Source organism: Anopheles coluzzii, chromosome 3 (assembly GCF_943734685.1).
Source record: "Anopheles coluzzii chromosome 3, AcolN3, whole genome shotgun sequence".
Lineage (NCBI taxonomy): Eukaryota > Metazoa > Arthropoda > Insecta > Diptera > Culicidae > Anopheles > Anopheles coluzzii.
The window spans coordinates 4,100,249-4,125,332 of NC_064671.1; the positions used below are offsets into that span (position 1 = coordinate 4,100,249).

Below are 25,084 nucleotides of genomic sequence, written 5' to 3' on the forward strand. Positions count from 1 at the left end.
CCTCACTGTTTCTATTCTTTCTTGCCTGCCCTAGCTGCTGATGTTTTCCTTTCAACCGACTAACCTCCACTGACTCGTACGCAAACACAAAACAATTAAAAGCAATAAAATTTTAATTTATGACTTCGTTATTAAATTTTTATGCTCTTCCGAACTTCCCGGGTTCCCGGTTGGGTTGGGTTCGGTGTGCATCGTGCGTACAGTGATCATCGCGCCGTTAGGTTCTGTATTCCCGTACTGCGCTTCTCTAAACCTGTCCTTCCTACTCCATGGCTGCTCCCTGCGCATGTTCACAAATAAAAGCCATCGTTCGTAAGCAGTCGGAGCAGCAGCAGCAGCAAGAAATCCAACTTCATCACCTCATCGTGGGTTGGGTAGTCAAAGCAATAGTTTGCGATGAAAACGAAAGCAGAGTTGAATGTAAAATAAAGGCATAATTCTCGCATATAAGCATATGCTCTGGGTATAAGCTGAAGAATCCACCGCACATTCGGAGTAGCCATAAAACGCATAGATCAACGAATACAAAAACCGGTCCCGGTACTAACCTATTCAGGCAAGAGGAACCGGGGAGAAAAAAAACTGGAGTAACAACGACGCCATGGCTTGGCGGTAAACCTGAGAGGCCAGAAAAAAGGTCGCCAAGGTTTACCGAGCAGCGAATTATTCCTGGTTTCGGGGCTGGTGTTGTGGCCACGGGATGATTTACGGCTTCGTCGAGGCTTCGGTGGACCAAACATGCAGGCAATCGTAAGGAAGTCGGAGGCTAAGAGGCCAACCCCCGGTGGGGCCCTCATGATGGCATCCGAGGATTGTTTTCATTTTTATTTTCCCGACCCTTTTCCTCGAAGGGATCAGGAATCCATTTGGAGCAAAGGAAGACAACAATAGAATAAACAATACAATGGCAAAATGAAGGTTGGAGAGAAGCAACCTTTCTCAATCGTGTTATACGGGTTAGGTTTAAATGTTCCAATATTTTATCCATAACACGATAGCCACTTGAAAATTCAGCACATTTCCATAATCGAATTTCGGGGTGTGCGTGTACACACAACCGATCCGCTTAAATGAGATTATTATGCAAACAAACGATTCACGTGCGAAAATCATAAACTGCAAAAAGTATAAAGGGATCATCGCACGGGTTCAACACGCAATAATACAATAAGTTACTGTTACTGTCTATGTCGTCTATGCTAAAGTAATGCATACCATAATTCCACTCGAAATGAAACATCATAAGTGGTAGGAAATGGATCTTCTTAACCGTTCAAAGGCTTAAAGCACAAACAAGACCCATCCGATGGTCGCACGTGGCGCTGTACATCATCTGTCCGTCGGAGCGAACATGACTTCTTTTGCTCTCTGGTAACGTGAGAATGTGCTCCCATCGCTATGAACGCATCGAACCGTTAAGAAAACATTAACAACATTAACAGCATCCGTGTCCAAATATTCGGAAGTCATTTGAAGGTTCAACACACACATCCCCGCAGCAGATGATCTTTCCTGTCCCGGTGCCCGGTGCAGTAGGTTCCACAGATTCCACAGGAAGCGAGCGCAGTACGGGGATAACTGGACAAACATATTTCCACGTCTACGCGCCTTTATTTACTTCAACCGAACTCCAACACACAGTCCGGGTGGAGCCGCGTTCGTATGGCGCACATTCTTCGATATGAAGTCAACGATTCGATGCAGTTGCCACAGGTTCGATCAACTCAACTCAACGTACCCCGTATCGACTAGACGGAGTCGAATGTTGTAATATCAACTGGAATATCTAGGAATGGGTGTGGTAGGCTGAAACGGTATGGACGGAGGATGTTGCTACGTTGACTATTTGTCCAACAAAACGAACTACATAAAACAAACTCCCGGAGAAACCTAAACTAACAACTCGCACACTGGGGATGATGCACGCACGGTTCGGATGGAATCTACGGTAATGCAGTGTGAAAATGATCAAACTACATAAACCACTTGAGAAAACAATTGTTAAAATGAGGCAACCGTAGCTATGCACAGTAGTAGAACACACGCATCCTCCAATTCCAATCAGCTGCACGGCACATTAACTCATCAAATATTCCAATCTACAGTGGAACACAATGTTAAGCTACGTTTTGTTACTGACTGTGAAAAAATGGGTTTGCGGGAAGTGTTCTCCCTTCGAGCAATACGATTGCAATACATCATCGTCGTTAATGGAGAAAACCGTGCCGGTGGCAATTTCGAGGGGATCCATAAAATGTTTGGATACAAATATATATCCGAATGTTGCTGCTTCCTTCTTCATGGCTGGTTCGTATCTTGGCAAATGCCACTGGCGTAGAAGCGAATGGGTTGGCAATACCGTTCGTGGAGTCGCGCGAGATAATCGTGACCAGTCATCAACTTCCAGCTTCCAGCGGGTAACAACGGGCACAACAATAAACGGTTATGACATACGGTCGATCATCCCCAAAAATTGGTCCCCAGCATCGACCGGATATCGGTAGGGTAAACAAAATGTTTCAACTCTTTTTTTGTGTTAGAGTTCCCTGCTAGACACTTTCCCCCCTGCCAGGGGCGCTCATAATTTTTGGGAGCTATATGTTTGAGGTTATAATAGCCACAAGCAATCGCACTGGGCCACCGTGAAAAGGGGATACAGATTGGGGTGTAGAAGAAGCTCCCGGAATCGACGTGATTGTCGACAAGTTGTCTATCCGTCGGCGAGATGTCTACACTCCAAGCGCCGTTTCGTAGAACGTTATGGAGTTTGGGAGCGCGGTCTACCCCCATCCGAACCACCCCAAAGCGTCTGAGTGATGCATTGGAAATAGGATTCTGTGTGTGTGAGAGCGTTGTGCCATGTACCAAACATAAGAAGTCAACGCTCGGTATCTTTAAATGCTCGCTGGAATCCTAGCGGCATTGTACTAAACTGACACATTCGTTACGATAATCCCCGAAATGGAATGTTCGGCTGCGGTGTGGTGGGCTATGCGATAGAGTGAGAATTTACGATTATTTGTACAACGCGCCTTCCAGTTGTTGTGTTCGGTGCGGTTCTCCGCAGTAACGTTTGTTTCCCCTCCCGTGAGCAAAACCCCTTTCTGAATGGCTCAATCAGGAGGGATCTTGATCGTGCTCGTACTGCCTGAGGAAATCGACTCACAGATCCCTCTGTTAACACTTCTTTACAGCGTGCGGGATGATATCACCGGCTTGCAATCTTCTTTTTTTTTTTGCTCCTCCATTGGGTGGAAAAAGGGCTTTTGTTTCCTTCGTGCGGAGATAAAAAGTAATAATGAGTGTTGAGTTATGACATAGGCCTGAGGACACTTCGTGGTGTCATTGTTCTTTCTTCAATGTGCATCCAGTTTTTTTCTGTTCTCTCAAGAAGACACAAATGGGGCTTTTCGTTGATATGGCGATACTAGATTGGTTGCGAAGTGGATTCATCGGTAAACCCATACTCGATCGATTCGTACCATTAAGTATGGCTGTAGTTCACACATTCTGCACACACCTAGCAAATGGAAAGAAGTCATTGCGTATTCCACAGACATTTCCATCACAATTAAGCATAGGTGCGATTGATGGTTTCATACGGCGGTATCGACTGTCAGACGATTGAAATGGTGCAAAATACAGCTCGAAAAGAAACGTAAGCGAGAGAGAGAGAGCGGAAAAAATACCATAACATATTCCACGCAATACTAGCTAGACGCTCTATACCACATTCTATAATAGGCCATATAAATTCAACAACTTATCTCGGGACACCATGGAACAAAACGATGGCATCCCTGGCATACAGATGCTAGGTTGTCGCTCATCATCGCTTATTGCTGTCAAGTTTTGACCAAAAACGGTTCATCATTCCTGTTCACGTGACAGTGGGTCGTCGTCGTCGGAACGCTCCGGTGGGTTTGTTATTTTGCTCCATCGCTCATTCCAAAGCAGACGACGAGATCGATCTGTAACGAATTGAATTCATAATGCGTTACCATCAGTAGCTCCCATTGGGAATGCTACTACATCGATCTTTCCCGAGAAGAGCTTGCTGGACGGCTGTGAGGCAATAGGACAAACTTGAAAAGCAAAAAAGTACATGTCTGATGTGTTTTAAGAACGATTGAAAAAGCAGACTTCACATTAGGGAAGCTGAAAGCACCGTCGTGTCAAGTAGAATCTCATTCTCGGCTACTTCGCGTATTACTCTGCTCAATCTGTGACGGGAAAAAACGTGCATGTCCTTGCGTTGGAAAAGCTGGTGACAACATGATGGTGCATTCTTAATTGTAACGGCAAATCGGCAAACAACAACTAGTCTGTGATTGTGCAAAAGCGGCAATGATCGCTATGGATGGCATGTTGAAAATCTGACAGATGCCGAAAGCCGAAACATTGGGTCCTGCCAGTCGTAACGTCCGCCTCGCTCTGCACATGCATGGAATTTAATTAGGAATCCTTCCGCTTTTGGTTATTTGATGGCGTTGTTTATTTTTTGTTCCTTACAAAACACCAAAATTCGGGAACGACCAGCTTGCCCTTCGCGGACGACAACATGACAAAAGTTTGATGATTGTGGTGTTGATTCGATGGCAATGTGTTCAAGTTCGCCGGGACCATTTAAGGGTGCAGGTGTGTCTCGAAGGAGTACACAACAGCGATTGAAAGCATTTCAATCAAAAGCAGCACGCTTATTAATTCAGCAGCGAAGCGAAATCAATGCTCCAAAAGACACTTTTTCATCAATCCGAAACATTCCGGAATGCATTCAGGGAAACGAGGTGGTGCAAATTAAAATTCATACCACGAATAGCTGCAAACATTTTTCACTCATTCTTCGAACGCTCCGCGGTCACGGGATGGTACGTGCGGTGGCAATTAGTGGCGAAATGGAAACGTCAATCGGTAGGCCAGAACGGTCCGGGATCTGGCCAGAACGCATGAACCGAACCGGCAAATGAAAACGGGAGAGTTTAATGCCTTCCCGGTGGTTAATGTTGCGATAATGGTGAACGCTCGATAACGCTTGACACACGCTACCGCTGTGACTACTGTAGTAAACAACGAGCGCGTGTAAGAGTGAGGTTGAGGAAAAAAAATTGATTCAAACACTCCGGTGGCATGAGGTTCGGGGTCAAAACGAGATAAGATTCCTAGACGGTGGGAAAGCAATCACAGACAGTTGAAAAAAGGCCCCACGATTAAACAGATTTCTTGCACCAGCTAGAAATATTTACTCAGAGCAAAGCATAAGGAAAGATTTTTTGTTAGCCACAAGAAATAGATTTGGTGTTAAATTTGTTGTCCATGTGTTCAATGGCGCTCGAAGTAGACCCTGAGTCCGTGCCGGAGGCAAACCGATGTGCTATTTCGAGTGCGTGATAATTTGAGTGACACATTTTTGTGTCAAAATGATAATCTAATCACACTACCGAGAAATGAGGCCTGTGTACAAAATTCACGCACGAATAATCCCTTTAATGATTGTCTTTTTTCGACACTATGTTGATCAAGCATTGGAGTACAGTTCTAAAAGTCTGTGGACTTTTGAGAGCCTTTTTATATCGATCTGAATTGAGCTGAGTACATCGAAAACGCACATTAAAAGTTCTGATTCAAATACGGTAATTCCCTCAAGGCTAAGGAAGTTAAACAAAATTTCATTCATGGACAAACATTTTCCAAACATTCCATAGCACGTCGTTGTGAAAATATAGGGCAGTTTGAAGAGAAAGGACGCAAGGGTGAGGAAGAATATCGAACCTAAAAATAAACCTTTTTTCCGTGTAAGTCACTCTGCCGATCGGCCATTGAGAAGGTAAACAAAGTTTCACTAGCTCGCTCCTTCTTACATCAAAATATTGACACTGCAATGTAACGCTATTTGAAGCATAGTATTATGTTTTTTTTTCTTCTCACTGTCGGTTGCCTGCTCGTCCTAATCACCACCCCTCAGCGTTGGCAAAAAATCTCACGACAAAGAAGGACGTAAAAGTTGTGCAAAAGTTTGTCAGGAACTGTCGGAAAAGTCAGAATGCAGACCGGGTCCCTTAGAGATTCCGGTGGATTGTAAGTGAAAATAGGAGAGCAAGTACATGCACGGACCACTCGAACATCTCGACGGAGCAAAGTTTGAAACGGACGGACGGGCGTACGTATGCATGCAGGCGACAGACCGATTCCGGATCCTCTCATGGGGAAGAACCCGGGGGCAAGAAGAAGAAGAAGGATGTTGATGATTATATGAGTTTTGGTTTTGTCATGTTTTCATAAAACAGATTTTCAACAGATTTTGTGGTGCCTGTCGCCCCGAAAAAGCACGCAATCCGTCCGAAAGGATGGGAGAAAAATCAACAAACCCGCTGACCATGGATAACAACGCCGTCGTGGTGAGAAGTTTTAGCTTACCTGTCCATCCCAACCCAATACAGCAGGCCAGGGGACAGGGAAAGGGACCAGCACAGATATTGGTTGTCCCTTTGGTCCCTTTGGAAGAGGATCTATCCTGCTCACTTGTGTCGGTGTGCCACATCTCGGTTCAAGAACTATCGGTGACGCAGTGATAATGATCTGAAACTGCCTAAAGGCATCCTGGGCGAGGGAAGGCAAAAGGGATGGCGGAGGTTTCAGGTGAAGACCCAAGGAGACAGTCAATATTTAACCTGTCAGTGTGGGCTTTCTCGTCGATTGGATTTGGTGTGGAAAAGAAAAGGTAAAGGGAGCAAAAGGAAAAAAAAGTTTTTTCTCTTCTCTCGGGCTGTGCCTGTGTGTGTGTGTGTGTGTGTGTGTGTGTGTGTGTGTGTGTGTGTGTGTGTGTAGAGACGGAAATAGGTCCCTGTAACCCGAGCAAGACATACGGCAGGCAGAGCAGAGCGAGGCACTGGGTGCAGAAAAGGAGGAAACCAGTAAGGGCCACCGATGAAAAGTCCTTTAATTGATTTATAACACGTAGCACACTGGAAGGGATCGCGGCAAGGGGATTGCTTCAGGTAGGTAGATAAGGCAGTGAAAGGTGATGTTTGTAGGACTTGCCATTCAATTCCGTACCCGTGCTTTGGGACGGGCGTTGTAGATTTCGTCCCTCTATACACCTTTCCTCCTCGAATACACCCACCCACTGACTGGACCCTTTCGAGCTTGTGTCTGATTGTGAGTTTTATAGATGATCTGAAAGCCTAAAAGATTTGCTGGACTTTACCACCCCCGGGGGCGTTCGGGAAAGGACTCTCGTTTCTACTTTTCTCTCTATTTTTCTCTCTATTTTTCCTGGTTAGGATTTCATTCCGGAATGGGTTCGGATTATTTGGTATTCTGTCACCTTTTTCCAATGTTTTTTTGGGTGTGTTGTTGTTATCGTTGTGCTAGGCTGCACAATATTTCTAGGTGGTGACGCTAACAACCGATCAGTACGGGGTGAAAAGGAAGCCGGATCAATGGTCTCGGTGGAGAAACCGGAAAACCATCATTTCATTTCAACAGCAGCAACCAAATCATTCAATGAGAAGCGTTTTTAGTGATGGGATGGGACAAATACATAAATACACAAAAAACTGTGCGTCCTTCAATCATTAGCCAACAACAAGAGATCGGGAAATGGTACGGTGGCTGGCGGAGAAGAATAGATTCATTAGCAAAGCATCTCTCCACCCTTTCCCTCTCGGTTTCAAATTGATGAATAGAACGTCGAAAGCCGAGGATCAGTAGAGCACAGCGCTGCGAAGGGAAAGCAACGGTTTTGCTTCCCGGAACGGATTCGGAAGCGCGTGTGCGGGTGAGTGTTTTCTAATCAGCGAGAAGCGAGAAAAGGATGATGATTAGCATCGAATAAATGCGCCTTGTCATCGTGAGATGGCAACGGGGTTAGGTATCTTCCAGCATCTACCAGCAGCTTGTTTTCCTTGGGCAGGGTTGTTGGGTTGCCAAAAGGGATAAAAAGTGGGCTCGTTTGCTCTTTTGTTTACACAATAGTTTTTGTTTCTGTGTGGCATTATTGTGTTGGTATTGTTTAGTGTCACACAGCGGAAAAGGTTAATTCGTTTCGGTCGTTATCCCATTCGGCAAGGCGTTTGTGTTTGTGTGAAATATGCTTTTCAAGCTCCAAGATGCATAGGAACGAAGAATTTTAATAAAAATGAAATACTCTTAACACTCTTTCTAAGAAATATTTCCACTTAATAGTTCCCAGGAAAACCCCAATTTGTAAACTGATACAGGTTTCACGTTGGAAAAGTTTTAATTGATTTCTATACGAACTGTCGGTGTATTCTGAGAAGGTTTTTCAATTTACAGCCGAAGTCGTACAAGATTGTATGCGTCCAAATATCAAAGCAAATATCACTTTCTCCCAACCGTGAGCTGACAAACTGATGCTTGATGGTCTTTGCTGTGGCCTCGGCTTTTCATCTGCTTTTCCATATGCTAGTCTCCCCTCGCACTCTCTCCCGAGTTTCTTTACACACCGATCATCACCTCACCACCAAACGGTTGCGGTGGCAAATGGAGAATTGAAATCATTTCCCTGTTCGAAAACATTGTACGTTTGGTGAAAGGAGGATATCGCATGCGACCTGGAAACGTCAACCTACGGAGGAGGTTACAGTGTGGTTGGTATTCTGTTCCATTTCTACAAGTTGTCAGGACACTTGACAGCCAACAGCCGACCTGCTCCACCGGGGGGCTACTCCAGAGACAACGATTTCCCAATTCCCCACAGTGAGGTCGAGAGGTACACCAGCCGCACAGCTTGCAAAACCAAAACAAAGGTGACGTTGAATAAACAATATTCAACCGTTGTTGGTGCGGTATTCCTTCAGGTGCAAGTGTCTAGAGGGAGTTGAGCTGTGTGAACTCACCAAGCGATAGGTCGGATTGTGCAAGACAATTAGTAACAACATGGGGGACGTTTTACAGCTTTTCCCCTCAACAGCAGGACGGTTTAAGGCGGCCGTTCGTAAATCATGTTCCTCGCGAGACTTCCTTTCCGTGCCATTGTACTATGCAGGAAGTTTTCCAAAAAGGCTCGTTTCCGGCCATTCGTAGCGAAGGGTTAAGCGTAATGTTCTAGCCACGAGTACAAATGGCAAAAAGCGGTGTGTACCTAGATCGTCGCCTAGAGAGACGTTCTATAACTCGTGGAACAAACTGGTTTTTTTTTTGACGTACACAGGAAAACTCCTTTGCCCCCGCTCGAAGAAATGGGAATGGAAAAACTTACCTAGTAATCTCTGGACTTCGATCACGTTGAGAAACAGATTTAGATGAGCCTCGCCGGCCGCCACCAGCAGGGACAACAGTAATCCAACGTAAACACATAAATTCGTCATCGTGCCGGGTTGTGGGGGCTTTAAACTCTTTCCTTGTTTTCCGCTGGCTTCCCTTGCCCCTTTTCACCACTGGTCGTCACAAATTTTCTTATGCTGTTTCTCGATATGCTTGCTTGAGTTTTCAAGCAGCGTTGGGTTTTTTTTTCTTACTTTTGCCTTCCCTCAGTCGCTCGTTATACGATTTTTTCCTTTTTCGTCTTCTGATCTTGCTTTGCCCTCACTTTCGTACACACACAAACACAGACACTTTGGTTTGGTGGATTTTTGCTGCTCTTAATTTTGCTTCTCTCACTACACTTTTTTCTTCACTTATGCTGGGAGGTTTTTCTTCTTCTTTCTGCTTACCACGCACACTGTACGCCACTTAACACATCATCACCGATTTCGAGCGTGCAGCCGGACCGGACACGATGCGCGCGGGAGGAGTTGTAAATACACGTTGAACACGCTCGCTTTTTGGAAGATCGAACTGCAGCAGCAACGCCAAGGTAAAAAGGCTCGGAGCTGCCCAAACAACAAATGCGGCCGATTTCGAATGTAGACGATTTTTGCAGTAAGCAAAGATAATTGATCAAATTATGACCGACGAACACTGGACAGTAAACACAGCGGTGACAGGCAGTTGATGCCGGTTGATATTGTTGCCAAAGATCACTGGGTTAGGTTTGTGTGTTGGGAGGTGTGAGCGGTTTGCGATACGAATTGCCTCATTCGAAACCACTTCACTGCAAGCCAATCTTCACTTTCTAACAGCACACTTCAGCAACGTTTGGCACACTAAACCAATTCACTGTAGATGCACTTTTCGCCACGACAAAATACACCATATTTGATTTCCATTTTTGTCACAAATCACCAAAAAGCATCTAACGATACGATGCTGTGTTGTTTGGATAATTTTACTTCTCGCATAGAATGCACCGAATGCACAATTTGGTCGCAGAATACCAACGGTACACCATCAAGCACAGGATGCACTTTGCTGTGCACGCGTAAACAACGGCAACGTAAGACTCGCACGGGATGCTTTCGATCCTGACAGAGAACACACTCGCAAAGGGCTCACGCGCACCGGGAGACGTACCATTAGTGACTGTCTACACGACCGTAGCCGCTGTGCTGTTGGACTCAAGCATGGAAGGCTCTGCAGAGATAGAGCAAACGCACTCTCTCCCTCTCTTGTATGGGAGAGAGAGAAACACGCACAATTTCTCCCAAACAACTGTTGAACGGCGTGATGTGGAGTAAACGAGAGTTGGCAGGGCTCGTAAGCCGCTAATGATGTTCAAATCAAAATGTTTTAGTACGATAAAGCTTGAATAGACTTAGTAAAATTTCAGTTTTTATAAAAAAATGTATGAATATCATTGACAGTAGGATGTATTGGGTTTTATTTACATTCCGCTGTGTAGCCAAGCTTTTTTTATTGATGGTTTGTCTGCGTCAACCCTGCCTCTTTCAAACATCTGCTCTCTTCCAACCACACAAAATAAGGAAGCGTAGAAAGGGAGAGCAAAAATGCTCTCTCTCTCCCATTATGATTGCTCTCTCGTAGGATAGAAACGTGTTTATGCTGTCAATTTACCGGCCGGTTTTTGAATGCAATCAAGGGTATTTAAATCAATGAATTTCATAACTACATTTGCGATTTATGAAATGATAATTTGATAAGATTTGTGTTGTTTATGATGATTGGAATTATTTTTTTTTTATTTTTGCCACACAACTCTAGTAGATTGAACGTGAGTTTCTCCACAGCATTCTATGCTGTGTAAATGCTGTCAGTTTCGTATATGTAACAGTGTTGTTCATATCACAGTTGTGTTTATATCGGTTCGAAAGCAATACAAATCGACACAATTTATCGCAATTCAACGTAGTTTCGTAGCAACTATTGGTCAAAGTTCCCTTTTTCCGTACCACAGCCACAATCATTAAAATTCAAAATGAAACACATGAGCAATCGGGTTAAAGGTTGCTAACGGTGGCTTTCGGTCAAACGTCAACAGTAGTTTACGTTCTGCATAATTCACTCCGGTTTAGACACAACAGTTTTAGATGCTTTTATTGATATGAAACTCACGTTGTTCAACTTTGTACAACATTTGCATTGCGCCTTTGTTTTGGCAGACAATAAATAATGGTTCCAACTGAAGCAGATATAGCGAGAGAGAGAGAGAGTTAGTAGAATAAGTTATGCGACACATTATACTCTTCAAAGCATAAAATAATAACTTCGCCATGGGCCTGCCATCGCACTCAATGGCTTAATAGAAAACATTCATTTCATTCTACATACGCTATCCAGCCTCTCTTTCAACGTAAATTACTGGAAAGATGCTCTGCGCCAAGGGGAAAGTGTGTATCTCTTTCGCTGCGTTAATCGACCAGCACCCATTCGCAAACCGTCCTCAGTAAATAATATCCACTATCGTGCAGATAATCTTTCCCATCTTAAGCGAAACATGACCATCGGACGTAAGAGCATGTTGTGGGTTTTGTGTCATTTCTTTCAATTCCCTTCCTAAGCCCACGGAAAGCTCACCCAACGATCCAAATAGCGAGACGATACTTTGCTAAAAGCTTTTGCGCTGGCGCTGGTGACAATGTTGTGCCCGCGTAACAAATGGCAATCCATTATGGGGCAAACAAAGCTCGATTCGACAGCACCCCGCACCACCCACAAACAGTCTGCATATTTCGCCTCCACCACCCATAGGAATCGCTAATGACAACATCACTTTCCTTCCCGGGCGGAAAGTGGTTATGATATTTCCCGAATGCTCCCCATCCCCTTCAGTGTTGTCCTAGTGTTCGGGCCAATTGCGTCGGCGGTGGTTTGGATGGCATATTTTCTCACTCCCACTCCATCGGCTCTCCCGCCCTGCCGCACGTTGATGATCTCTAATCTCTTATCTTAATTAATAGCTATCATATTCGGTGTGTATTTCGTTCATCCACTCTCGGGGATGCTTCAGCTTTCTTTTGCCAGGTGTAGACAAGTATCTTTCCCAGCAGAATCATAAGCATGAATTTGATGATTGATAAACATCCCCCCCCATCTCATCGCACTTCCTCCCCCAGACTTGGTACTTACAACATTATCTCGAACCAAGGCGTACAGCTGGGCTTTGTTTTTGGCTAGATTATTTTGTTATTTAATTTCCTGTTAAAATACAGCGTACAGCCCTCCCACTGCGATGGCGGCACTTTTGAGAGCACTCACAATCATTCCGCTGTGTAGACGTGCTGCCAGAAGCTCACGATTTGTATGTTGTTTTGGGTCGTTTTCCCTCCTGGCAGCCTAAACTTTTCTTTTCAGCTTGCAAACAAGGGGGTGGCACGATTCGAGACATCAAACACGCGTGACTTCCTACGCCTATAGCTCGAATAGCGCGGTCCGGAAGGCTCTAATGGGCAACCGACACAGCAGATCCACCACACAACATCACCTTCCTGAAAGCGCGCCCAATGTTTACGAAGTAAGAGGATAGTAAGTTTCGAAGACATTTTTTTGTGTGAGAAATAAGACATCTTGTTCTTGTTTAGAAAATTGTGAGGGGTAATTTTTTTGAAAGATCCTTATTATGAGCGCGTGTCTTGCACTTTTTACCGGCTTTTTTTTTTCAAACGGTAGTCCAAATATATTCCCCTCTATCTCTCTTGGCTTCCTCCGTCGTCGGTGGCCATCAATTAGATTTTTTCATCACCATACCACACTCTGTTACTCGATATAAAATCGCTCCCCACACACGGGCACCCTACTTTTCGGGTACACTGTACTGCCGACCACCGGAAGAGACCCGACCGGAGGAAGACCCAACAAAAAAAGCAAACGATGGCGGCTGTTGATTCCACCGGTTCATTAAAATTTTAAATATTTGTTAAACGTTGGCGCATCGCGCATGGCACAAAGAGTGTCTTAAGCGTTCTGAGGAGGGGGGAAACTTGCGGTATTCAAAGTGCTTAGACACCCGGTGCAATGTTCTGTTCCAGTTCTTCGTTCGGTGTCTTTTTTTACAATTAAATTTGCTTTCCCTACTTCGGAAGTCACGAGCAGTGAAAGTAAGAAAAACGAATGATGGAAGAAGGGAAATGGTAATGGAAAAAACAAGGAGAGGAACGTTAGAACCTGGAATCCAGGAAAGCGAAAGTCGTAATGATGTGGAAATAACGGTTGCGAAAGGTTCGTGGAAACACAAATTACTTTTAAGGGTCAAAAGGAGGACTTGTGCAACTGCAGCTGAAGTTAGTGGAGTATGCAAATGAAGTAATTGTTTTTTAAAGCTATTGAAACAGCATTAGCGATCGATAAATACAATTACAATCAGCATGATGGAAAAAATGATACATCTTCTTAATAAAGAATAAAATTTCAGTTTTTTTTTTGCAGCACAAGCTCGTTTCATATGATACATCTTTCATGCTGTCAGTAGATAAAAGGCACCATATCCTTACACTCGCTTCTCGTTAATAAAGCTACAGATGGTGTGCAGATTAAAGACGCCTACATAAACCATTCGGCACCGGTACCCGGGCCCCTGCTCTAATACAGAACCGAGATAAAACGGCGCACTTTTCCCTGCTGAAACGGGCCCGGGCGTAAGAGTAAACAAAACTTCTCGCCCCGTACGAAAGCAAGGCTAAGACGGCGACCATGGAGACCAATGGTTTCTGACAGTGGACCCGGCCAGTGCAAAGGCGCCGAGGAGATGCACTAAACAAATAGCAAAACGCTACCATTGAGGAGAAGAACGGGCAAACCCGGCAACACGGCTTCTAAGTGCACAGAATGACAGAAAAATAAGGCCAAGTGGCACTGCGGGAGACAGGCCGTACAAACAGTGCCATCAAATGTAAATCAAGCACCGTGTGTGGCTTCATCAGAGCGAGCGAGCGAGCGAGCGAGTCCTTAACCGGGGTGCAGCTATTGCCCAGGCGACGCACGGCACCGGTGTTGACGTTTGGTACGATTTGCATTTAGAAAGGATATTACGTTTAGCTTCTTTTTTAGTTGCTGTTGTGCTTGCTGGCGCGCTCACTCACACGCTTGTTGAGCTTCCGTTTGTTGGGTTGAACTGGGTGGAAACCAATTGGCAACAAAACGTGAGCTCTAGCGCCCGGGAAGTGCAACGCGGGTGGGCAAGGAATCCGCACAGAGGACAAATGTTGGGGTCGGGAAATGCAAATGCCGTGGTTGAATGGATTTGATTTGAAAACATCAAAACACATGTTTTCTTTTTGTTGTGCGAACTGTGCACCCAGATCCTTTAACAAGCGCCCCAGGCGCATGGGTCGGGTACATGTGTGTGTGTGTGTGGTTGTAAGTCATGTGGGATGAAAAATGACCTACTTTATGCAACTGACTTTGCAGTGAGCGTTGGATGCAGTTGCATCACCTTTGGCAACCATCTTTAAGGTGGTATTTAATTCCAGAATCATTTGTTCCGGAACTCTCTCCCACCGGAACAAGCTCAACAATCAGGAAAACTATCCAAAGTTGATTTCCATTTTCGGAATTTCCCATCGGACCGGTACTAGAAACACAAGTGTTAAACTTATCCCTCGCAGAAGAGTTTCAAGATTTCGTCGGTCGTGGACAACAATGGTTCGGAAAGCCGGAGAAAACTTTCCTCGGAAAACACTTCGATTGTGATTTCGAGTAGGTACTACCTTTTAGTATTTGCCGGCCGGCACCGGCAACCGGTCGGGGTTGATTTCATTTCTCACCAAGAAATCATATCCCGTCCGACCCTTGAAGCTCATTGCTTCCACAACCCACGCCCAGTGAGCTCTAACGATTGTAAATTCGATTATCCTTTAGGCAAATAAACTCAACCCCCCACCGGTACCACGAAATCGTTTCTCACACAAGACCTTTGACGGTTCTGAACTGTTCGACAGAAAAGTTTGTTTTTCCACAGAAGCAACCCACGGGGCACGGGAAAGCTCTTGGAAAACTGCTCGAACTGGATGTGCGAGTGAAGTGTGCGCGAGTGGGCGAATGAGAGCATTTTGTTTTTAATTGATTTACAGCAAATGATTTCCCGGAAGGGATTTAAATGGAATGAAGGAGGAGGCGAGGAAAAAACAACAATCCTTCAGTACATTTAACCAAACACAACGGATGGAATTTCGTTGGGGTCATTTTGATCCACTGCTTTCCGAGTATTCGGGGGGATCAATCGGTTGAAGTGGGTGCTTGTTGCCATCGTGTCAGCGGATGAATTTGGGGTGAAGTGTTTCCGCTTTGGAGTAAAGGACAGCACATTGTCATCTCGGGCGAAGAGTTGAATTCAGATGCAAAACAGCAGTGAGGACCGCCGAATTCTCCTGTGGGCTTCCGTGATCCTTCACTGCCACTTGATACTAATGGAATAAGCGAGACGGTGGAGTTGGTGAGAGAACTTCGCATAATACACGAACCAAAATGGATGCAATGTTCCGAGTGTTTTGCTAATGGAAGTGATAATTTCGTTGGAGAATTTGAGCTTTTCCAACACCTACAGAAACCCTAAAAATATTGCACCTACAAAATCGAATCGAATTTCATATTTTGCCCTATGCATACGGTAGAAACAATACATGCTCATGTTGAAACCTAGATCATGGTAGTCCTTCCAAGCCGTAGATAGCCGACCGATCGAGACGCACACCCATCTGGACTGTATGGCACAACAGTTGCATAAACGCACGCTCAGGCTGTCAGGCGGCAGCAAGTATCGAATGACAAAACTTGACGCAACCACACTTCTCGATCGGTGAGCGGTGAGTGATAGAAGTCGATCAAAATGCGCTAGTATCGGGTTTCCTCCATCAAAAAACCGAACATGTGTGCACATACACGCAGCTGAAACTCAAATTTGTTTCGTATGAATTTTCCATACCATTCCCCGCCCGCTTGGGGGAAAATTGCATCGAGGGAAAACGCGGTGCGTAATAAGTGATCTCGTGGGACACGTTGCAGGTTGTGCAGGGTTGTTTTTTGTTGGTATCCTTCTCTATACACAATTATTTGTCAAGTACAGGGTGCCGCACTTGTGACGCGAAGCGTTGTAAGCGTAAATCGTTATGAATCGATGACAAACTGATTTCGTTTCACTGCTGATGGACAAAAAAAGAGCTTGAAAAGCAGCTGGCTCATGTCACGGGATGGTTGATTGATTTTGGAGTGTTAAAAACGTGTCAAATGGTGGTTTTGTGTTTGCTTACCACACCATATCGAAGGATAGCATCTAGCAAACCTAATGAAAATGCGTATAACATTCATTGTAATACCTTTTTAAAGCCTCTCATTAATTAGATTATTTAATCATTGTGCCGTTTTGGGAACGCATCGCTGTTTGGAAGGTCTTTATGTTGTAATCCGCAATCGAGCGACCCTTTCATTAAGGTGAGCCCGAGTAATCCAACCTAAACTATCATCACCACGATAAGATCTACGACCCATGTCCCCGCGATGAACGATCCCCACCCATGAAGCGCCCTCACTACTGTACCATCTTATCGGCAACATCAAATAAATATAAAAACGGAAAATAATTCCTTCCATTACCACCCTTTTCGGTTCGTGGCGTTCAGGCAAACAAACACACACACACACACGATACTCATATATTGGCCTGACAGTCGTCGGGGTTTTGGGTTGATAGTAGCATCCTTTCAGCGTGGATAAAGGTTGTAATAAAAACCACAACATCACCGATACTGACACGGAGATGACAGGCATTAGCATCGAGCATTACACATCGTGGCCGGAAGCGAGCAATGAGTCAGCGCGGTGCCACAAACACACACACACTCACGCACCGTGACATCGCGATAGCCCAGAAATGATCCTGGCCGGACGCGTGGGTCTGTTTGTCAATGTGTACGCATGACGTACCGTATGGGTTTTCTACGTACGCTTGTTTGGAGGGTTGAATTAAATTACATTGCTTTTTTACGACATCAACACCTGCCGGACGAATTAGATTGGGCTGTGGTCTAATTTTGTGTGTTTTCTCCTTCTTTTCGTGTGAATTCAAACACTTTCTAGGTTATGGCATGGGTTGGCTTCTGAAGTGGACTTTATTTGAACATGATCCACGTGTAAATGTAGCTTATTGGCTCATGTTGATAGTCGCGTGTGTAACACCTTAAGCGTTATCTTCAGTTACTGTATTTATATGGCACCATTCTCCAGTTATCGATCATCCTTCATTTTGATGAATTATGTTTGAACTAAGATAGCAACAGAAAGAGAGAGAGCCTCATGGTAAATAAACACAGTAAAGATAGGTAAGTAGTTCAGCAATGAAATTGATCTTATCTAAACCATAAACTCTTTTTCATATATCACATAAACGCATAAACACATAAAAATCATAAGCTTATTGAGCCATCTCTCATCCTCCCAGCTCACCGTTTCATACAATGTTCCGAATTGTGGGACCAATTCAGCATGATTGAGGTACTCGTTCAAGCCCAACCCCGCCCAACCGCTTCATAAAAGCCGATGACAAAGTTCAAGCGGGAAGAGAAAAGGCTTCATCTACGAGTGTGACACATCCTAAGCAAACCCTCATCGTTTTTGTCGATTGATGTCTCGAACCGCTTGCCGAACCGACGGCGTCACTGATGGCCAATGTCAACAACTTTTAATTGATGTCTTCTCCTACTGTGGTGGTCACTGAAGTGTCTCTTATTAGAGGGACGTGATGAGGTCGTATGTGCCAGTTCCCGAACGCCAGGCTGCCAGAAGTTAGCCCCCAGGTTTTTGTCGCAATCCATTAACGGATACGGAGCGGGAAGGGTCCGATCTGTCGGAGCGGGTAGCAACATCCGTTAGAATATGTTTGCGTGGCATTCAAATATGACCCATCTCTCGCTTAATAGGCCATTTTCCGATGGTGCACACACACACACGAAAAACTAAGTCGGCCCGAAATGAGTTCTTCTATGGTTCTATGGCGACTAAATCAGACCCTCGGGCGGAGTTGGACTGAGTTTTCGGATATTGACGAGCGGGGGGAGGTCCTGGGTGTGAAGCGGACGTTTGAGACGCAAAAGGCTCATCACTCATCGCATGACAACTCTCATCATCGCATCATTGCGCCGTGGTATAACATTTTCCTAGACTTCCCGATAAGTTGTCGTGTACGGTCACGACAGTATCCACAGAACGCTTCCGACTAGAAACCGTAAAGCTTAGAATTGTATGCCCGAACGTGGTGCGGTGTGAGCCATTTCCAATCCATTTAACTCGAGCAATGGAAACGAAATTGACGACCGAACATGCGATGAGCGATGAGCATCGAAGAGCGATTGTAAGTTCTAGCCTTCGAGCACGGGCGGGACAACGCTCAAGCGTCGGCAAATGATGGGCAAATGAAATTGTCGTCGGTTCCGCCGGATTCCGGAAAGGGCGAACGGAGCTGTTTGCGGAAGAAAGTTGATCTGCACCAGTGAACCGTGGACGATGGATCATCATCACCTCCACTTCCGACTTCTTCCAGTGTTCCGTCTCGCATGTTCCAATGGGGCAGGGAGGAACGCGAAGCTTTTATCGGAATTGTGTCCACTCGCTTCCAACCGGACGACCTGTCCGGACGCCTAGCACTGGTGAGAAGTAGAAGTAGCAGAGCGCATCATGTAAGGGCAAATATTTGCGCAACTTTCCGTATCTCTGGTCCATCGGATCCATCAGCACGGTCCTGTGCCGTACGTTTGCTTGCTGTCTGGTTCGCACATGCACCCAGTCTCTAGTGTAGCATTCCCAGGGCCAAGGGGAGCCTTGAGCGGTTTCGTCGAACTTTTCTCCCCGGGTCGGGTCGGGTTCTCCCGACGGTGTGTTTGCGGTTTCGAAGCGATGGAAGGAAATAGATTTTAGGATAAAACCACATCCGATAAGCACTCTGCGCTTGTGTTCGGAGAAGTGCCGGGAGTTACGATTCTTTCCCGAACGCCCCGAACACTTCCTTGCTCATTTCGAGGGCGATCTGTGATGGGTTAGCAGCTTGGAAGTGTTAATTGCACGATAAACATCTCGGAAAGTGTTGCACTTGTGTGTGTATGTGTGAGTGTTCATATGTTCTGAAGTTTGACGTCTGGAGAAAGAGGGGCACTCGTCTGTTAGGAAAGTTCATTCCCAATCGGAATCGTTTTTGTGAGCAAATAGTTACACTCTTAACTGTACTTAAAACAATTTGTTTTAGCACCGTGTCTTGTATGCTTTCCTAAGCGCTGCCGCATGTCTGTAAATAGCAAGGAATTTTTACACAGATTTAACTCCAGTTCTTCTCTACAATGTTCCCTTGGGGCTGTTTTTAGATTGAGTGTAGTAACTTTAAATAACTCTCCCATTACCGTTTGGAACTTTCTACCAGCCAGACATTTCATCCTGAGTAATACACTCCAATACATTTTACATCCAGAACCAGCGAAACACCAGCAAGTGACAGTTTTATCTCCGTGTGACACCGACACTCAACCTTCAACCCGGAAGAGGCTTCAGACCAGCAGTCCCACAAAACCCAAGCAAAAAATCCCTGTCTCATCCACGCAAGGCAAATCACACTTCCTTTGCTTATTGCCCCTTTGGCGACAAAGCTTGCACAGGGTAAGGGATGATAAGATTATACGGCTAGAAGTTGATGTTGGTTTTTGTGCCTTTTGCACCATTTTCCGTTGCGTTTGTACCGGGTGCAGGAGCTAATTGCATTTCGTGTTCTTTAGAGGCGCTTCATCATCGCGGTAGGGCTTTTTACTTATCAAGGATTGTGGTTTTTTTTCTAGCTGTTTCTTTACTTTCTTTCCCTTTGGTGCTTTTCACTCCTTTTGGTCGGGATGTGATTTCCGCCATGACGTTCCCGGAAAGCTATGAAAGCAGGGAGGACGGAGGTAGAGGATCTATGCTACGCCAGACTTTGACATGACGACCGTACCCACTTGTCAGCGAACCGTGACTAAAAGCTGGAAAAGCTAAAGCCTCACTCCCCATTCCGAGATGGGCTCGTATGCAAACCCGTGGCCGGGCCCCTGTGCATTTGTACACGTTGTTTTTGTCGACGCCTCAATGTTTCTGCCGACTTTGTGGTGACTTGTGAGCCTCGCATCCTGGCACCGGAAGAGACGGTTTCCGTGCGAGCACCTACGTGGCCAACAAAACAAGCAAGGTGTGTGTGTGTGTGTGTGTGTGTTTGCCGGAAGAAAGGGCAAGAAGAATCTAACAGCTAATTACGCGCGACTCATACCGTCGTGAAAGGACTGGACATGCGTGTAACAGCGACAGGGAGAGTAATGTAGCGGAAAGATGTTTACCACGCTGGCTGAGCTATACATTTCATCTCGGATTTGCTATCCTGTGATCTTTGGAACGCAACATGGCTCCTTAAAAGTTGTTTAATTAATACACACACCTCCACACAACGCAGCAAAGCAGCAACAAAAAACAACCAACCATCCCAAAAGTCGAAACAATAAATAAGAATAACAGATTATTCAACAGCCCTGTGCCTGTGCTGTGAACAGGACGATGTGGTTTTTCTGTGTCGTGACTTACCTGGCGCGGAGGTGGCGTATGTCTACAGGCAGTATTTGTCGAGAGTGTGCAACCCACAACCGGTAGCAGTGTGTGTGTTCGTGATGCACCGGAGCACCGGAAAGTTGGCCCGAGTCAACCGCCAATGATCCATAGACCGAGGCAAACAGCGTCCTCGCTTCCGTTCGTATGATGCACACGGGAGAATTGTTCGTTGCACCGGGTGCACCAAAGTGCCGCATACCGGTCCACGAGAGCAAGGTGGTTGACGTTATATTAGCTCAGGATGCCGGGATGCAATACTTTTTTTTGTTGCTGTTTTGGTGTTGCTCCAATGCAATCCATTTTCTTCCTCTCTCTCTCTCTCTCATTCGAACCGCCACACTTGCTTAAGCATCGCCGATATATCTTGTTGGAGGTCGGTGGAGCTTTTTGCTGCTGCTCCCAGCTTCGCACTCGCTTCAAAGCCATTTGCAAACTTCATCCCTTCTGCGAGCAAAGTTCTACCATGGTCTCGATCTCGTCTGACGTTCTGAGTTGTTACGGTTGTTTTTTCGTTTCATTCCCCTGTACAGCAGCATCACGGATGACGCCCCGCCGCTACTGGACTGGCGAAGCAGATCAGAAGCAGAACCGGACCATGCATGAACGCGTCACGAGTTGGCCCCGATAAGATAGGCTTCCGTGTGTACCGTGGTCACCACCACCATCGAGCCAACCAACCAGCTCGAAATTGACTTGACCTGGTCGAGCGAAGAGGTGCAGGTCGTTTGTTTTCCTTTTTTGTTGCTTTCGTTTTCGAGAATCGATGGCACGGTACAAGGCGGCAGCGAGGACATTAAAATATGCAGCAACCACTTTGGAGGAGATATAACTTCGAAGCGAGCGTGTTGGGGGAGAGCATCTTGAGCTGGGTTGTCCAGGTTTGCTTATCGTACAGACACATTGTAGAACAGTGCTTAATTAGCTGGTATTTAGGTTGGTATGTCTTGTTGTATCCTATCTGGTTGATGGAAGTGGTTACCGGTAAGCTTTATCTTAATGTGATAACCTGCATGTTGCTCGGATAGTGTCTCTCATCTCCAATGAAGATGTTAAAAAAAAACAACGGTTGACAACGAGATTTAAGACGAGCTTTAAATAGTGGTCAACTATCTGCCTTTACGCCCTCTAAAACGACTCTAATGGATTGGGATGTTTCAATTCCATTTAAAAACTCTCGCACGTTCTCCGTAAACTATTCACCTCGGTAGATTTTTCCATTTCCGTGCTCTATCCCCCCCAACCCCCACTGCTATTAGTTGCTATTTCCTTTTTATCCCTCGAGCCAAACGGAGGCAGCATCCTATAATTTAAATGCAACTTTTGAACGTGCTGCAACGGAGGAAAAGTTGCACAAAAAATGCCCTACCGAAACTACTAACTCCGAGACCACAAAGTGCAAAATTTGCCAGTGTCGGTCGAAATGAATTTGCTCGTAGGAGAGCTTTTAAAAAAAGCGACTGCAGTAGGAGAAGGAGATAGAAAAAAGCAGACACGATTGTACTAACCCAACTATTGCTATTTAGAAGTTACACCGTGTGTGTGTGTGTGTGTGAGTGTGTGTGCCTACTGTCAGAGCATACCGGGTGACGCTAGTTTACGGGTGGTTCCGGGCGGATAGTAGTTCAGGCTTTCGAGGCACGTCCGCACTGGGTTGATAAAAATATCGTATACCACAAGCTATACTGCTGCCGGTGCCCACAGTCCAACGCGTTTCGATGCTATTGGGATCTCCAATCTTTGCAGCAATTGTTTGCGAATCGGGGTTTTACGAATTCTGGCAGCGAATACGGATGCTTCGAGCATGGGTAACGGGTAGCCATCCCCATCCCCGTCGCACCCGGCACATGTCAGACAGATTCAACCGGATAAACCTCGAACAAACTATAACTATTGACGACAATACATTACGCTCGCTGCTAGTTGGAAGCGGCAAGTTGCGGTCTTACCTGCAGCCCGGACTCGCTCGCTCGTGTATGCTTAGAAGGTTCGTGTGCTGTCATTTGAATGAGACATCTTTCTTTGCTACAGAAAGCCCTCCTTTTTTGGCCGGGTTTCTTCGCCCGAGGGTTGCAAATCAATAAATTCAATTTCCGAACCCACACGATGCTGCTGCATTCCTTGCTAAACCGTGAACCAATCATCCCGGATTATGGCCGTTCTTGTTAGTTGATTACAGTTGGTTGACAATCGAGCCGGTGGCTGTGGAGGATGGGATGGTATTGGTCCCGACGGATCAGCACCTTCCAGCGTGGTAGGCGTGAGTGTGGTGCACCGAGAACGCTTGACGATTATGGCAGCTGGCAGTCGTCTTTGGCCAAACTGAAGAATGCTGGTTGATTTTTCATGCCGCGCCACGAGGATGTTTCACTCTTCAAAAGCACACCTTACAAATGCCTAACTTTCGAGCGTCTTTTCGAAGGCTAAACAAATCCTGCTAACGAGCTGCTGCGATGGCGAAAGACCGGCGAAAGAAAGTTTATCCAAAGTTGCCAGTTCGTTACGAAGAAGGGAGTATGAAGGAAGGGGGCTGAAGAAGATGAAAAAAAAACTCACACTCACTGTTACACCGACTTTCGATCTTTCGAGGTAGTGAAGGCGTTCGATCGATGTCAATATTTGACATTGCAGCAGATTCTTCGTCACATCCTGTGCGATTTTTGTCCGACTTTTTTTCAATCGTTCCTTCGCTTGCCCGGATGCGACCTCCGGCCTGCTTCGATGAGGGTGATAATTTGAGAAACTGCATGTCACTGCAGCCAGGAGGGAGTGCGCCGTGGAAGCTGTCGTGAGACTGACAACGTCGCTGTCGTCGTCGTCATCTTTGCTTCGATCCGTTACCGTGCCAACCGACGTTCTTCCGGATAGTTAGGGCAACCCCGGGGAAGGTTCGTTAAACGGCTTCATTATTTTGTGATTATCTTGCCGCTGACAGCAGGCGTTGGCTACTGGCAAACGCTGCTGTTTGCGTTCGCCCAGCGCCATCGAGGCGCCCCTTTCCGACGGTAGCTCAATGAAGAGGTAATCCCGTTGGCGTTAGTCAATTAAATATCGCCGCCAAGGATTGCGTGGGGACATCGGGCAGGGGTGAACGCAGTTGTAGTAACGAAGCGTCGGTGTGTATGTACCGAAGCCGGATTAGCCCTTTCCAAAGGCGTTTGGCACGGGTTGGCACTCGGTTGGCACTCGGTTGGCAAAATATGCGGGACGGATGTTGTCTGAATTGCCTGATTGTACTTACTTGAGCACACGATTTGACTGAGATGTGTCCCCGGATGAGCTGGGCTGGGCAGGAGGACGGACACGATGACTCGTAGGATTATGTTTGACAATAATGAGCATTCGATGTAGTGAGGGAGATTGCGAGCAGTTCTTTTGATTGATTTCTGCTTTCATGAAGGTGGTCGAATGATGTGGCAAAATGGTTGAACTTTATTAGAGCAAATTCTTCAGTTAAGTTTTGGAATCTGTTGGAACTTTATCGATCGATGAAACACCAAACGAACCTTGAAATATTCACCTCGTTCAAGGTTGATACCTGAGCATTAAGGCCTATGATTAAATAATAAACACAATCTAATCTTCGACCACAAACCAGCAAACCCACAATCCCGGTGCGCTGTGTTCCCAAAGCTTATTGCTAATCGGTGAAAATCGGTTTCCACCTTCGGATTGTGGCCAATTTCGTGCATAATTCGCCACCGACCCAAAACCCCCCGCTGGAGCACAACAGGCTTTGCGTCTTCTTCCGCTCAGTACCTGGAAACTCGTCCCGAACCCGTTCGTTGGCGCTGCTGCTTACGTTTTTCGGATTCCCAAGCATTCGGTTGATTGAGGTTGGAATGTCTGCCCGTTGTGGTACAGTTGTGCTGTGCGTAAACAATCGTTACACTGGGCAGCGTGCCCCGAGCATAGGTGCTATCGGGGAGGGAGCTAGTTACCCCTCGGAAGCAACTAAATGACGATGATGCAGCGAAAAGGCCGACTCAATTGACCAAAAATGATAATAATTGTACTTGATTGGCGAGAGAATTTCCCAGACAATTTTCCCTCCTCACCATGCCACATGCCCATTCGACCGCTTCTTCATCTCTTCAGCTGTACGCCAACTTCTTGACCATGTTCTTACGGACGCTCTCTATACCCTCGAGCCAGAGCCAGATGGACTACGGGCAAGTGGATGAGTTGTGCT

At 45.9% G+C, this 25,084-nt stretch overlaps 1 protein-coding gene across 1 annotated transcript in view; it reads right to left on the reverse strand.

Annotated features, from left to right (window-relative positions):
• Nucleotides 1-10,429, reverse strand: part of LOC120957254 (tyrosine-protein kinase Dnt-like) — an 83,470-nt gene extending 73,041 nt beyond the window's left edge. The window contains exon 1 of the mRNA XM_040379352.2: nucleotides 9,221-10,429. Within this exon, the coding sequence (XP_040235286.1) occupies nucleotides 9,221-9,329 (109 nt within the window). The 5' untranslated portion in view covers nucleotides 9,330-10,429. The remainder of the gene's footprint in view (nucleotides 1-9,220) is intronic.
• Between the last annotated feature and the right edge of the window lie 14,655 nt (nucleotides 10,430-25,084).